Genomic DNA, 14,394 nt, shown 5'->3' with positions numbered 1-14,394 from the left:
CTAAATTCACTATAGTAAATTCACCACTTATTCACCACAGTCACTAAATTCACTACAGTAAATTCACCACTCATTCACCACAGCCACTAAATTCACTACAGTAAATTCACCACTTATTCACCACAGTCAGTAAATTCACCACTCATTCACCACAGTCACTAAATTCACTACAGTAAATTCACCACTTATTCACCAGTCACTAAATTCACTACAGTAAATTCACCACCTATTCACCACAGTCAGTAAATTCACCACTCATTCACCACAGTCACTAAATTCACTACAGTAAATTCACCACTCATTCACCACAGTCACTAAATTCACTACAGTAAATTCACCACTCATTCACCAGTCACTAAATTCACTACAGTAAATTCACCACTTATTCACCAGTCACTAAATTCACTACAGTAAATTCACCACTTATTCACCACAGTCAGTAAATTCACCACTCATTCACCACAGTCACTAAATTCACTACAGTAAATTCACCACTCATTCACCACAATCACTAAATTCACTACAGTTAATTCACCATTCATTCACCACAGTCACTAAATTCACTACAGTAAATTCACCACTTATTCACCACAGTCAGTAAATTCACCACTCATTCACCACAGTCACTAAATTCACTACAGTAAATTCACCACTCATTCACCACAGTCACTAAATTCACTACAGTTAATTCACCATTCATTCACCACAGTCACTAAATTCACTACAGTAAATTCACCACTCATTCACCACAGTCACTAAATTCACTACAGTAAATTCACCACTCATTCACCAGTCACTAAATTCACTACAGTAAATTCACCACTTATTCACCACAGTCAGTAAATTCACCACTCATTCACCACAGTCACTAAATTCACTACAGTAAATTCACCACTCATTCACCACAATCACTAAATTCACTACAGTTAATTCACCATTCATTCACCACAGTCACTAAATTCACTACAGTAAATTCACCACTCATTCACCACAGTCAGTAAATTCACCACTCATTCACCACAGTCACTAAATTCACTACAGTTAATTCACCACTCATTCACCACAGTCACTAAATTCACTACAGTTAATTCACCATTCATTCACCACAGTCACTAAATTCACTACAGTAAATTCACCACTCATTCACCACAGTCACTAAATTCACTACAGTAAATTCACCACTCATTCACCACAGTCAGTAAATTCACCACTCATTCACCACAGTCACTAAATTCACTACAGTAAATTCACCACTCATTCACCACAGTCACTAAATTCACTACAGTTAATTCACCACTCATTCACCACAGTCACTAAATTCACTATAGTAAATTCACCACTTATTCACCACAGTCACTAAATTCACTACAGTAAATTCACCACTCATTCACCACAGCCACTAAATTCACTACAGTAAATTCACCACTTATTCACCACAGTCAGTAAATTCACCACTCATTCACCACAGTCACTAAATTCACTACAGTAAATTCACCACTTATTCACCAGTCACTAAATTCACTACAGTAAATTCACCACCTATTCACCACAGTCAGTAAATTCACCACTCATTCACCACAGTCACTAAATTCACTACAGTTAATTCACCATTCATTCACCACAGTCACTAAATTCACTACAGTAAATTCACCACTCATTCACCACAGTCACTAAATTCACTACAGTAAATTCACCACTCATTCACCAGTCACTAAATTCACTACAGTAAATTCACCACTTATTCACCAGTCACTAAATTCACTACAGTAAATTCACCACTTATTCACCACAGTCAGTAAATTCACCACTCATTCACCACAGTCACTAAATTCACTACAGTAAATTCACCACTCATTCACCACAATCACTAAATTCACTACAGTTAATTCACCATTCATTCACCACAGTCACTAAATTCACTACAGTAAATTCACCACTTATTCACCACAGTCAGTAAATTCACCACTCATTCACCACAGTCACTAAATTCACTACAGTAAATTCACCACTCATTCACCACAGTCACTAAATTCACTACAGTTAATTCACCATTCATTCACCACAGTCACTAAATTCACTACAGTAAATTCACCACTCATTCACCACAGTCACTAAATTCACTACAGTAAATTCACCACTCATTCACCAGTCACTAAATTCACTACAGTAAATTCACCACTTATTCACCACAGTCAGTAAATTCACCACTCATTCACCACAGTCACTAAATTCACTACAGTAAATTCACCACTCATTCACCACAATCACTAAATTCACTACAGTTAATTCACCATTCATTCACCACAGTCACTAAATTCACTACAGTAAATTCACCACTTATTCACCACAGTCAGTAAATTCACCACTCATTCACCACAGTCACTAAATTCACTACAGTTAATTCACCACTCATTCACCACAGTCACTAAATTCACTACAGTAAATTCACCACTTATTCACCACAGTCAGTAAATTTACCACTTATACACCACAGTCAGTAAATTCACCACTTATTCACTGCAGTCAGTAAATTCACCATTTATTCACTGCAGTCAGTAAATTCACCATTTATTCACTATAGTCATTAAATTCACCACTTATTTACTGCAGTCAGTAAATTCACCACTTATTCACTATACTCAGTATATTTGCCATTTATCAACCACAGTCAGTAAATTCACCACTTATTCACCACAGTCAGTAAATTCACCACTTATTCACTGCAGTCAGTAAATTCACCACTTATTCACTATAGTCAGTAAATTCACCACTTATTCACTATACTCAGTAAATTCACCACTTATTCACTATACTCAGTAAATTCACCACTTATTCACTGCAGTCAGTAAATTCACCACTTATTCACTATAGTCAGTAAATTCACCACTTATTCACTATACTCAGTAAATTCACCACTTATTCAATATACTCAGTAAATTCACCACTTATTCACTATACTCAGTAAATTCACCACTTATTCACTACAGTCAGTAAATTCACCACTTATTCACTGCAGTCAGTAAATTCACCACTTATTCACTATAGTCAGTAAATTCACCACTTATTCACTATAGTCAGTAAATTCACCACTTATTCACTATACTCAGTAAATTCACCACTTACTCACTATACTCAGTAAATTCACCACTTATTCACTACAGTCAGTAAATTCACCACTTATTCACTGCAGTCAGTAAATTCACCACGTATTCACTATAGTCAGTAAATTCACCACTTATTCACTATACTCAGTAAATTCACCACTTATTCACTATACTCAGTAAATTCACCACTTATTCACTGCAGTCAGTAAATTCACCACTTATTCACTATAGTCAGTAAATTCACCACTTATTCACTATACTCAGTAAATTCACCACTTATTCACTATACTCAGTAAATTCACCACTTATTCACTACAGTCAGTAAATTCACCACTTATTCACTGCAGTCAGTAAATTCACCACTTATTCACTACAGTCAGTAAATTCACCACTTATTTACTATACTCAGTAAATTCACCACTTATTCACTATACTCAGTAAATTCACCACTTATTCACTATACTCAGTAAATTCACCACTTATTCATTACAGCCAGGAAATTCACCACTTATTAACCACAGTCAGTAAATTCACCACTTATTCACTGCAGTCAGTAAATTCACCACTTATTCACCACAGTCAGTAATAATAATATCATATATAGTCAGTAATAATAATTTTTATTCATTACCGTTTGTTGGAAAGCAAATGTACTGTAATTTTATTAAAATCATAATAAAAAAATAATTATGTGAAAGTGTTGGAAATCATATTTGCACCATTTTTATCCATATCATGTTTTCCACCAAAGCCCAACCCGTCCGCACATGCGTTAACAATATTACTTTATATGACAAGACAAAACTTCTCTTTTCATGGCTGTTTTGCACCACACAGAGAATATTATATCATGCAGACCTTGTAAGACTGACTTTAATAATACCCTGCAGAAAGCTGGAAGCAGAGCCCTGGACATGAGCCACAGTGAATGTCTAATTTGCTCTCACACAAAAGGATGATATTATTCGTTTCTCTCCCAGGTATGACAGCTTTCTGCCAAACGTATTTAAAGAGTACAAAGATTTACATAACATATCATATACTGCGCTGCATTTACTGTTCCATGCCATTTTACTTAGTGGCCTGAATGAAAAGCTTTATTAAGGTTTGAGTAACTGCTGGAACATGTTTGCTTTGATAGCACTCTTCACCTCTATAATCACTGTTTTCTGTTTTTTTTTTACTATGATCACAAGCAGCTTTCTATTGGAAAGAATTATTAAAACTTATTCGTCTTGAGCCTGAGGCACTTCAGTAGACATTGTAAAATCTTACATTTCCCTGTAGAATTCATCGCACAGCATCATAAAATAAAACAATAACTCAATTATACGTGGAAAGTGTAATATAGTATCATAAAGTGAAAAGTAATGTTGTAAAGTGTAATATGACATCTTAAGGTATAATGTAATGTTGTAAAGTGTAATATGACATCTTAATGTGTAATGTAATGGTGTAAAGTGTAATATAGTATCGTAAAGTGTAAAGTAATGTTGTAAAGTGTAATATAGTATTGTAAAGTGTAGTGTAATGTTGTAAAGTGTAATATGATATTTTAAGTTGTAATGTACTGTTGTAAAGTGTAATATAGTATCGTAAAGTGTAAAGTAATGTTGTAAAGTGTAATATAGTATCATAAAGTGTAATGTAATGTTGTAAAGTGTAATATGACATTTTAAGGTGTAATGTAATGTTGTAAAGTATAAAATGACATTTTAAGTTGTAATGTAATGTTGTAAAGTGTAATATAGTATCGTAAAGTGTAAAGTAATGTTGTAAAGTGTAATATGACATCTTAATGTGTAATGTAATGTTGTAAAGTGTAAAGTAATGTTGTAAAGTGTAATATAGCATCATAAAGTGTAAAGTAATGTTGTAAAGTGTAATATAGCATCGTAAAGTGTAAAGTAATATTGTAAAGTGTAATATAGCATCGTAAAGTGTAAAGTAATGTTGTAAAGTGTAATGTGGCAGTGTAATGTGTAATGTAATGTAAAGTGTAATATAGTATCTTAAAGTGTAAAGTAATGTTGTAAAGTGTAATATAGTATCGTAAAGTGTAATGTAATGTTGTAAAGTGTAATATGACATTTTAAGGTGTAATGTAATGTTGTAAAGTGTAAAATGACATTTTAAGTTGTAATGTAATGTTGTAAAGTGTAATATAGTATCGTAAAGTGTAAAGCAATGTTGTAAAGTGTAATATGACATCTTAAGGTGTAATGTAATGTTGTAAAGTGTAAAGTAATGTTGTGAAGTGTAAAGTAATGTTGTAAAGTGTAATGTGGCAGTGTAATGTAATGTAATGTAAAGTGTAATGCGGCAGTGTAATGTAATGTAATGTAAAGTGTAATATAGCATCATAAAGTGTAATCTGATTTTGTAAATTGTAACATAGGCTTGTAAAGTGTAAAGTGTAAAGTAAAGTAGTACCCCCGATTCTCCTGGTAGTGCAGAAATTGTTCTTACCGTCCTCCATGATGAGAACTTCCTTCTGGCACATGTCCTGCACATTAACAGTGCAGTTAACGATGAATTCAGGAGAAGAGCAGTCGTCCTTCCGTACCTCCTCACACTGATAACACTGAATCTGCAGAGCAGCGCCTGCACACACACACACACACAGAAACAACACACACACACACACACACACACACACACAGGTTTAATATGATTGAAAATAGATAGATAGATAGATAGATAGATAGATAGATAGATAGATAGACAGACAGACAGACAGACAGACAGACAGATAGATAGACAGACAGACAGACAGACAGATAGATAGATAGATAGACAGACAGACATATAGATAGATAGATAGATAGATAGATAGATAGATAGATAGATAGATAGATAGATAGATAGATAGATAGATCATTTATTGCTACCAAAGGAAATTTAGCAATACTCTAAAATTCTGAATAACTCAGGGGAACGTGACAGATTTCTCACTTTTTAAGAAAAATACCAGTGAAAATGAAACATAGTGAGGAACATCCTAAAGTTCGTGGTTGGTCGAGCACATATTTGAGCACATATGAACACATATACACGTGTTTTTATATTAGAAATGCATTCAAACACAAACACGTTACAGAATTAAACAAATACATTTTAAACTTATTATAAACTGTGCAGAGAAATATGAACTCAGAAAGAAATAACTGTGTGAATGTGAAAGTGGAGGAACATCTCCAGAATCCTGTCTGATGCTCTTCGCTGTCTGATTCCTTTAAAAATGAGTTTATCAGCTCCATCTGAAGGTGGAGGAACATCTCCAGAATCCTGTCTGATGCTCTTCACTGTCTGATTCCTTTAGAAATGAGTTTATCAGCTCCATCTGAAGGTGGAGGAACATCTCCAGAATCCTGTCTGATGCTCTTCACTGTCTGATTCCTTTAGAAATTAGTTTATCAGCTCCATCTGAAAGTGGAGGAACATCTCCAGAATCCTGTCTGATGCTCTTCACTGTCTGATTCCTTTAGAAATTAGTTTATCAGCTCCATCTGAAGGTGGAGGAACATCTCCAGAATCCTGTCTGATGCTCTTCACTGTCTGATTCCTTTAGAAATTAGTTTATCAGCTCCATCTGAAAGTGGAGGAACATCTCCAGAATCCTGTCTGATGCTCTTCACTGTCTGATTCCTTTAGAAATGAGTTTATCAGCTCCATCTGAAAGTGTAGGAACATCTCCAGAACCCTGTCTGATGCTCTTCACTGTCTGATTCCTTTAGAAATTAGTTTATCAGCCCCATCTGAAGTGTAGGAACATCTCCAGAATGCTGTCTGATGCTCTTCACTGTCTGATTCCTTTAGAAATGAGTTTATCAGCTCCATCTGAAAGTGGAGGAACATCTCCAGAACCCTGTCTGATGCTCTTCACTGTCTGATTCCTTTAGAAATGAGTTTATCAGCTCCATCTGAAGTGTAGGAACATCTCCAGAATGCTGTCTGATGCTCTTCACTGTCTGATTCCTTTAGAAATGAGTTTGTGTTCCAGGCTCTTCATGTTAAATCTAATCTAATGGTCCTTTAGCAGGACAGAAGTGAGGGCTGTGGGTATTCAGACTCAATCTTCAAACTGATAAATGAGTGTTGCAATAAATATTTACATATTTGGTGATTTTCATCCGCTGTTGAAACATACCTCGGGTCTGTGAGCTTCGTGCGGTGCTGTGTTATAACAGTGGTAACAGCAGTAAAGCACTGTGAGGAGTTACTGTAACTCCAGTCATATGAAGTCTCGGTGTCCGCTGAGCAGGTTTGAGCTCCAGTGCGGAACATGTGGCTGGAAACCAGACGCGCCACCCGGAAAACACGGAAAATCACAGATTAGCAGCTCAGAGGAGAAAAGAAGGAGAAAGATCTGACTGTGACTCGTACTCGGCTGCACTCGGTCTCCGCCAGCCAGCCAAGAGCTCCAGCATCAAAGTCCACTGACCAAAAGGAATGTGACGGGCAGCAAAAACCAGAGAGAGGAGATTTACAGTGAAGGCCCCGCCCCATTTCTGCTTTTCACCCCTACCCCTGTTTTCGAGTGTTGCCCCTTGTTCCTGAGCTACAAGGCAGTGGTTGAGATCTTCCTCTGAAATGAGACCCTCTAATAAAAGAGCATCACTTCATTAACAGCTACTAGCGCCGCTCTGTAGGCGACCCTGCCCGTCTGCAGGGACAGCAGAGGAGGGGAAAGTTCAGCTCCTCACTGCTGGGCTTTAGTTACATTTAGGGATCATACGCCTTCAAAGAGGGGGGCAGTTATTTATTATCACCCCCCCTAATTCTTCAGTGATATGAAGCTGAAGCTCAGATATTCTCCAGATTCTTGAGAATTTTCCCGTTCCACCTTAAATGGAGCAGCAGTTCTGATGGCAGGATGTAACTGCTGCTCCATTTAAGGTGGAACGGGAAATTTAGCCACCGAGATGTCGGCACTGCTCGAGATTTTTACGCTTGTTGTGAAGAAAAAGGATCATTAAACGATAATAAAACACTGGTTATCATAACTTTTAACTGAAAAGATTATCATGTGTGTGTGTGTGTGTGTGTGTGTGTGTGTGTGTGTGTGTGTGTGACATTCACACACAGAAACAGACACACTATACACACACAACGAGACACACACACACACACACTCAGTCAGCAGTTTAGCTCCAGGGTTCAGCTACAGCGGTTTAGCTCCACCGTTCAGCTACAGCGGTTTAGCTCCACCCATTCAGTTCCAGCGGTTTAGCTCCACCGTTCAGCTACAGCGGTTTAGCCCCACCGTTCAGCTACAGCGGTTTAGCTCCACCGTTCAGCTACAGCGGTTTAGCTCCACCGTTCAGCTACAGCGGTTTAGCTCCACCGTTCAGCTACAGCGGTTTAGCTCCACCGTTCAGCTAATAGCGGTTTAGCTCCACCCGTTCAGCTACAGCAGTTTAGCTCCACCCATTCAGCTACAGCGGTTTAGCTCCACCGTTCAGCTACAGCGGTTTAGCTCCACCCATTCAGCTACAGCGGTTTAGCTCCACCCATTCAGCTACAGCGGTTTAGCTCCACCGTTCAGCTACAGCGGTTTAGCCCCACCGTTCAGCTACAGCGGTTTAGCTCCACCGTTCAGCTACAGCGGTTTAGCTCCACCGTTCAGCTACAGCGGTTTAGCTCCACCCATTCAGCTACAGCGGTTTAGCTCCACCGTTCAGCTAATAGCGGTTTAGCTCCACCCGTTCAGCTACAGCAGTTTAGCCCCACCGTTCAGCTACAGCGGTTTAGCTCCACCCATTCAGCTACAGCGGTTTAGCTCCACCGTTCAGCTACAGCGGTTTAGCCCCACCGTTCAGCTACAGCGGTTTAGCTCCACCGTTCAGCTACAGCGGTTTAGCTCCACCGTTCAGCTACAGCGGTTTAGCTCCACCCATTCAGCTACAGCGGTTTAGCTCCACCATTCAGCTACAGCGGTTTAGCTCCACCCATTCAGCTACAGCGGTTTAGCTCCACCGTTCAGCTACAGCGGTTTAGCTCCACCCATTCAGCTACAGCGGTTTAGCTCCACCCGTTCAGCTACAGCGGTTTAGCTCCACCGTTCAGCTACAGCGGTTTAGCTCCACCCATTCAGCTACAGCGGTTTAGCTCCACCGTTCAGCTACAGCGGTTTAGCTCCACCGTTCAGCTACAGCGGTTTAGCTCCACCGTTCAACTACAGCGGTTTAGCTCCACCCATTCAGCTACAGCGGTTTAGCTCCACCCCTACAGTAAATGAAGCACAACACGTGACAGCCAAGATCTCATTTGCATATATCAGCCTTAAATGCCAGTAAGAGGAACAGCCAGTTTAAGAGTGAGGGATGAAGAATGGCTGAAATGACCTTGTAGGAATTAATTGTTTTAGTGAGGTGAGAAATAAACCACACGGAGACGCTGGAACAGCTGAAGGTCCAGAGGCAGTTCAGCACATCGGCCGAAGTCTCAGCACGTCAAGCACAATATAAAGTCCCGCAGAAAGAAAGACGGCAGTCATCCTGCTTCGTCATGTCTCTGTGGTCATTCAATCCGCTGGACACAAACCCAGGGCTGGATTTAAAACAAAACTCTCCAGAGGGACGGGACCCACGCCAGGCACGGCGAACAAACATCTACAGCCCTAAAACACTCACCATCACAATTTACACATTCAGCTAATTCAGCCAATAGTTTTCATTTTAATTCACTGACAGACCATCTGAGATACACCTTTATAGAGCCAAACAGTCCATTTCCTCCAAACAAACAACACCATCTCAATTTTTCCCCCAAACAAACAAAATCCTCTGCATTATTCCCCCAAACAAACAAAATTATCTCCATTATTCCTCCAAACAAACAACACCATCTCGAGTATTCCTCCAAACAAACAAAATCCTCTGCATTATTCCTCCAAACAAACAAAATCCTCTGCATTATTCCCCCAAACAAACAAAATTATCTCCATTGTTCCTCCAAACAAACAACACCATCTTGAGTATTCCTCCAAACAAACAAAATCCTCTGCATTATTCCCCCAAACAAACTAAATCCTCTGCATTATTCCCCCAAACAAACAAAATCCTCTGCATTATTCCCCCAAACAAACAAAATTATCTCCATTATTCCTCCAAACAAACAACACCATCTCGAGTATTCCTCCAAACAAACAAAATCCTCTGCATTATTCCTCCAAACAAACAAAATCGTCTGCATTATTTTTCCGAACAAACAAAATCCTCTGCATTATTCCTCCAAACAAACAAAATCCTCTGCATTATTCCCCCAAACAAACTAAATCCTCTGCATTATTCCCCCAAACAAACAAAATCCTCTGCATTATTCCCCCAAACAAACAAAATTATCTCCATTATTCCTCCAAACAAACAACACCATCTCGAGTATTCCTCCAAACAAACAAAATCCTCTGCATTATTCCTCCAAACAAACAAAATCGTCTGCATTATTTTTCCGAACAAACAAAATCCTCTGCATTATTCCTCCAAACAAACAAAATCCTCTGCATTATTCCCCCAAACAAACAAAATCCTCTGCATTATTCCCCCAAACAAACAAAATCCTCTGCATTATTCCCCCAAACAAACAAAATTATCTCCATTATTCCTCCAAACAAACAACACCATCTCGAGTATTCCTCCAAACAAACAAAATCCTCTGCATTATTCCTCCAAACAAACAAAATCCTCTGCATTATTCCCCCAAACAAACAAAATTATCTCCATTGTTCCTCCAAACAAACAACACCATCTTGAGTATTCCTCCAAACAAACAAAATCCTCTGCATTATTCCCCCAAACAAACTAAATCCTCTGCATTATTCCCCCAAACAAACAAAATCCTCTGCATTATTCCCCCAAACAAACAAAATTATCTCCATTATTCCTCCAAACAAACAACACCATCTCGAGTATTCCTCCAAACAAACAAAATCCTCTGCATTATTCCTCCAAACAAACAAAATCGTCTGCATTATTTTTCCGAACAAACAAAATCCTCTGCATTATTCCTCCAAACAAACAAAATCCTCTGCATTATTCCCCCAAACAAACTAAATCCTCTGCATTATTCCCCCAAACAAACAAAATCCTCTGCATTATTCCCCCAAACAAACAAAATTATCTCCATTATTCCTCCAAACAAACAACACCATCTCGAGTATTCCTCCAAACAAACAAAATCCTCTGCATTATTCCTCCAAACAAACAAAATCGTCTGCATTATTTTTCCGAACAAACAAAATCCTCTGCATTATTCCTCCAAACAAACAAAATCCTCTGCATTATTCCCCCAAACAAACAAAATCCTCTGCATTATTCCCCCAAACAAACAAAATCCTCTGCATTATTCCCCCAAACAAACAAAATTATCTCCATTATTCCTCCAAACAAACAACACCATCTCGAGTATTCCTCCAAACAAACAAAATCCTCTGCATTATTCCTCCAAACAAACAAAATCCTCTGCATTATTCCCCCAAACAAACAAAATCCTCTGCATTATTCCCCCAAACAAACAAAATTATCTCCATTGTTCCTCCAAACAAACAACACCATCTTGAGTATTCCTCCAAACAAACAAAATCCTCTGCATTATTCCCCCAAACAAACTAAATCCTCTGCATTATTCCCCCAAACAAACAAAATCCTCTGCATTATTCCCCCAAACAAACAAAATTATCTCCATTATTCCTCCAAACAAACAACACCATCTCGAGTATTCCTCCAAACAAACAAAATCCTCTGCATTATTCCTCCAAACAAACAAAATCCTCTGCATTATTCCTCCAAACAAACAAAATCGTCTGCATTATTTTTCCGAACAAACAAAATCCTCTGCATTATTCCTCCAAACAAACAAAATCCTCTGCATTATTCCTCCAAACAAACAAAATCGTCTGCATTATTTTTCCGAACAAACAAAATCCTCTGCATTATTCCCCCAAACAAACAAAATCCTCTGCATTATTCCTCAAACCAAACAAAATCCTCTGCATTATTCCTCCAAACAAACAAAATCCTCTGCATTATTCCTCCAAACAAACAAAATCCTCTGCATTATTCCTCCAAACAAATAAAACCCTCTGCATTATTCCACTAAACAAACAAAATCCTCTCCATTATTCCACTAAACAAACAAAATCCTCTGCATTATTCCACTAAACAAACAAAATCCTCTGCATTATTCCTAATTAAATTATCTGCATTATTCTCTGAATTATTTTAGATGTGCACATATCTGACAGGGCTCCTCTCTGAACAGTGCTGTCAGATGTTCTAGATAGTCAGTGTGAATTTGGTGGGGTCACTGATGTGTTTTCATATTTAAATGTTCTCCTTTATCCTGGAGCATCTGATGTAGGTCTTTAAGGACCCGAGAGCTCTTCATCTTTCACTTCTTCACAGTTTTGCTGGTTTGGGCCTTTGATGTTGTTGGCTGGAGTCGCCCGGACCCTGCTGACCCACATGCTGACCCACCTGCTGACGCACCATACTCCCCCCCACCATTCCCTGACCCTGCACACCTGATCCAGAAGAGCAGGTGATGATCATGTGTGGATCAGGTGTGTTGGGGCAGAGACCACCTGAACCTGAGCAGGTCAGGGGTCTGCAGAACTGCAGCTTAAGCCCACTGCTGTACTCGACTCCTGCTGGTTGAAACTGAAGATCTAGAGCACAATGTTCTCTCAGTGAGAACAGCTGAATTTATCTAGAGCTGAATGGACACTGATTCCTGAACTGGTCAGTCCTGTTTAGCTGATGTCAGACGGTCAGACTTTAGACTCGGGTTTATTGGCAAAACTTACACTAAACTAAACTTCACTCCAGCTGCTTAACTTAAAAAAACATCCTACATCTCACATGAAACTCGGCTGCAACTGTCCCAGGCGTCAACATCACCACACAGACAGTCATAACACTGATTACACGTCATTTGGCCCATGACACACTTTCAGTGATGATTTCTCCACATCAATAAACATGAACATCACACAGAGGATGGTTTATTGGGCAGTTAATAGGAGTCATAGAGAGTCATAGAGAGTCATACAGAACCATAGAGAGTCATAGAGAGTCATAGAAAGTCATAAAGAGTCATACAGTCATAGTGCCATAGAAAGTCATGCAGAGTCATACAGAGTCATAGAGAGTCATAAAAAGTCATACAGAGTCATACAGAACCATAGAGAGTCATAGAGAGTCATAGAAAGTCATACAGAGTCATACAGAACCATAGAGAGTCATAGAGAGCCATAGAAAGTCATACAGAGTCATACAGAGTCATAGAGAGTATACAGAACCATAAAGAGTCATAGAGAGTCATAGAGAGTCATACAGTCATAGAGAGTCATACAGTCATAAAGAGTCATACAGTCATAGAGAGTCATACAGTCATAAAGAGTCATACAGTCATAGAGCCATAGAAAGTCATGCAGAGTCATACAGAGTCATAGAGAGTCATAGAGAGTCATAGAGAGTCATGCAGAGTCCTACAGAACCATAGAGAGTCATAGAGAGTCATAGAAAGTCATACAGAGTCATACAGAGTCATAGAGAGCCATACAGAGTCATATCGAGTCATAGAGAGTCATACGGAGTCATAGAGAGTCATACAGAGCCATAGAATCATACAGAGCCATAGAGAGTCATAGAGAGTCATACAGAGTCATACAGAACCATATAGAGTCATAGAGAGTCATACAGTCATAGAGTCATACAGTCATAGAGAGTCATACAGTCATAAAGAGTCATACAGTCATAGAGCCATAGAAAGTCATGCAGAGTCATACAGAGTCATACAGAACCATAGAGAGTCATAGAGAGTCATACAGAGTCATAGAGAGTCATACAGAGTCATACAGAGTCATACAGAACCATAGAGAGTCATAGAGAGTCATAGAAAGTCATAAAGAGTCATACAGTCATAGAGCCATAGAAAGTCATGCAGAGTCAGAGTCATAGAGAGTCATAAAAAGTCATACAGAGTCATACAGAACCATAGAGAGTCATAGAGAGTCATAGAAAGTCATACAGAGTCATACAGAACCATAGAGAGTCATAGAGAGTCATAGAAAGTCATACAGAGTCATACAGAGTCATAGAGAGTATACAGAACCATAAAGAGTCATAGAGAGTCATAGAGAGTCATACAGTCATAGAGAGTCATACAGTCATAAAGAGTCATACAGTCATAGAGCCATAGAAAGTCATGCAGAGTCATACAGAGTCATAGAGAGTCATAGAGAGTCATACAGAGTCCTACAGAACCATAGAGAGTCATAGAGAGTCAT

The 14,394-nt window shown here is 38.8% G+C and overlaps 1 protein-coding gene across 1 annotated transcript in view; it reads right to left on the bottom strand.

The window, feature by feature from the left end:
* Positions 1-14,394, bottom strand: part of LOC108415210 (oocyte zinc finger protein XlCOF6-like) — a 75,682-nt gene that overhangs the window by 36,856 nt on the left and 24,432 nt on the right. Inside the window, exon 2 of the mRNA XM_037543180.1 lies at positions 5,574-5,708. Within this exon, the coding sequence (XP_037399077.1) occupies positions 5,574-5,708 (135 nt within the window). The remainder of the gene's footprint in view (positions 1-5,573; positions 5,709-14,394) is intronic.

This window comes from Pygocentrus nattereri, chromosome 12 (assembly GCF_015220715.1).
Source record: "Pygocentrus nattereri isolate fPygNat1 chromosome 12, fPygNat1.pri, whole genome shotgun sequence".
Taxonomy (NCBI): Eukaryota; Metazoa; Chordata; class Actinopteri; order Characiformes; family Serrasalmidae; genus Pygocentrus; species Pygocentrus nattereri.
The sequence above is the reverse complement of the archived record's forward strand: the minus strand, read 5'-3'. Positions and strand labels throughout refer to the sequence as shown.